The 1,875-nt window shown below is 42.0% G+C and overlaps 1 protein-coding gene across 1 annotated transcript; it reads left to right on the plus strand.

The window, feature by feature from the left end:
* The first annotated feature begins 231 nt into the window (after nucleotides 1-231).
* Nucleotides 232-1,164, plus strand: LOC121008707 (olfactory receptor 1C1-like). The gene has a single exon (XM_040441402.1). It carries the CDS (start codon nucleotides 232-234, stop codon nucleotides 1,162-1,164), a length of 933 nt encoding a protein of 310 aa, XP_040297336.1.
* The last annotated feature ends 711 nt before the right edge of the window (nucleotides 1,165-1,875 follow it).

Below are 1,875 nucleotides of genomic sequence, written 5' to 3' on the forward strand. Positions count from 1 at the left end.
ACAACAGTACCCTTCAGGGACCCCAATGTAAATCCATCATATAAGGGTTCCAGCATAGGGTCATGGTGATCATTATGATTGGAAGCAACAAGGAAAACGTTAGCAGAATTCAGAATATGGTATTATTTTACTTCTATAAATCTGAGAAGTTTTTGTAATATTTTTGATAAGCTTGACATGTATAATTTAGCTGAGATGATGTTATGTTCCTCCAGGATAAGGATTTGGACTATGGAGAACCACCTCTCTGTTCCCACAGAATTCAACATTTTGCCATTTTCCAGTAAGGCTGACAGTCCAGCACTAACTTCCTTCCTGTTCACGGTGATCTACTTGCTTGGCGTCCTCATGAATATGATGATTGTGACCCTGATCTATCTGGATAAGCAGCTGCACACCCCTCTGTATCTGTTCCTCTGTAACTTGTCCTTTGTGGACATGTGTTATACAACGACCATCATCCCAAAACTTCTACATATGCTTTCATCTGGAAATTACAAAGTGTCCTTCAGAGAATGCTTCACCCAGATGTTCTTCTTCTTCTTGGCTGCAGTGGCAGAAGATCTTCTGCTGTTCACAATGGCCTATGACCGTTACGTTGCAGTCTGTAAACCACTACATTATCACTCTATACTAAGTAAAAAAGTGTGCTCTTTCTATATGGCCGCCATATGGTTTTCTGCAGGATTAAACTCCTGTTTCGTTACAGTCCCGGCCATGAAGATGTCCTTCTGTAATTCCACCACAATTCACCATTTTCATTGTGATGCGAAAGCTCTGACAAAGATTTCATGTGCTGGCAAAGAAATGTTTTATTTAGTGATTTATTTTGAGTCATTTTTATTAGCACTTTGCCCATTTTTATGCAGTTTAATATCCTATTCAAAAATATTACAGGTTATATTTCACATAAAATCTCGGGAGGGGAAGATAAAGGCCTTCTCCACCTGCTCGTCCCATCTTACCGTCATCATGCTCTACTACAGCACAGCTGCAGCGGTGTATTTATTGCCGTCTTCTAGATACTCCGATACTCTGGATCAGGTCTTCACTTTGTTATATGCTACTGTCACCCCAATGTTAAACCCACTGATTTATAGTCTTAGAAATAAAGATGTGAAGACGGCTGTGATGAGATTATTGCAGATTAGGTATAACACTTAGACAATTAACCCATATTGTGTTTTAAAGATCAACACAGTTCACCCTCTTTAATGCTGGGGATTATACAAGATCTCACCAGGGGCATAGCTATAGGGGAAGCAGGGGAAGCGGCTGCTTTGGGGCCCAGACCTACAAGAGGCCCCCTCAGGAGGAGGACTTTAGTATCAGGGCACCCTCAACAGTATTATACATTGACATTATATACAGCGACACTGTAGGAAACCAAAACAGCAGCTGCGGGACCTGGTATGAAAGAACGATCTTGACTAGACACAAGAGTGGGGGTTGCATGGAAGGAGGGAGCTGTGAAGAAGTTGCTGGGTGGGGAGGGGCCGCATTCAAAAATTGCCTGTGGGGCCCAGTCATTTCAAAGTTACACCTCTGACTATCACCTCCCTCCAGCTTCATTGAGGACCCGAGAACCAGATATTGCTGGAACTTCAGGAAGTTGAGTACACATGAAACATTTTATTAACCTAAAACTCTTGGGATATCCTTAATGACCCCTTCACTACCATACACCACCAAAGATGTGTACATTACCCCTTCACTAATCTAGACCACTGTATTTTCTATACAAGTCTGTTGGCGGTGCAGAAATAAACAAGCTTTTTCAGGTTGGGGAGCAGACAATCTCCAGTCTTCTTTATACAGGTATGACACCGGCTGTATGCTAACTGTGCCTTTTCTGAATCTTCTATAGCCTCAAAT

Source organism: Bufo bufo, chromosome 7 (genome assembly GCF_905171765.1).
Source record: "Bufo bufo chromosome 7, aBufBuf1.1, whole genome shotgun sequence".
Classification (NCBI taxonomy): domain Eukaryota; kingdom Metazoa; phylum Chordata; class Amphibia; order Anura; family Bufonidae; genus Bufo; species Bufo bufo.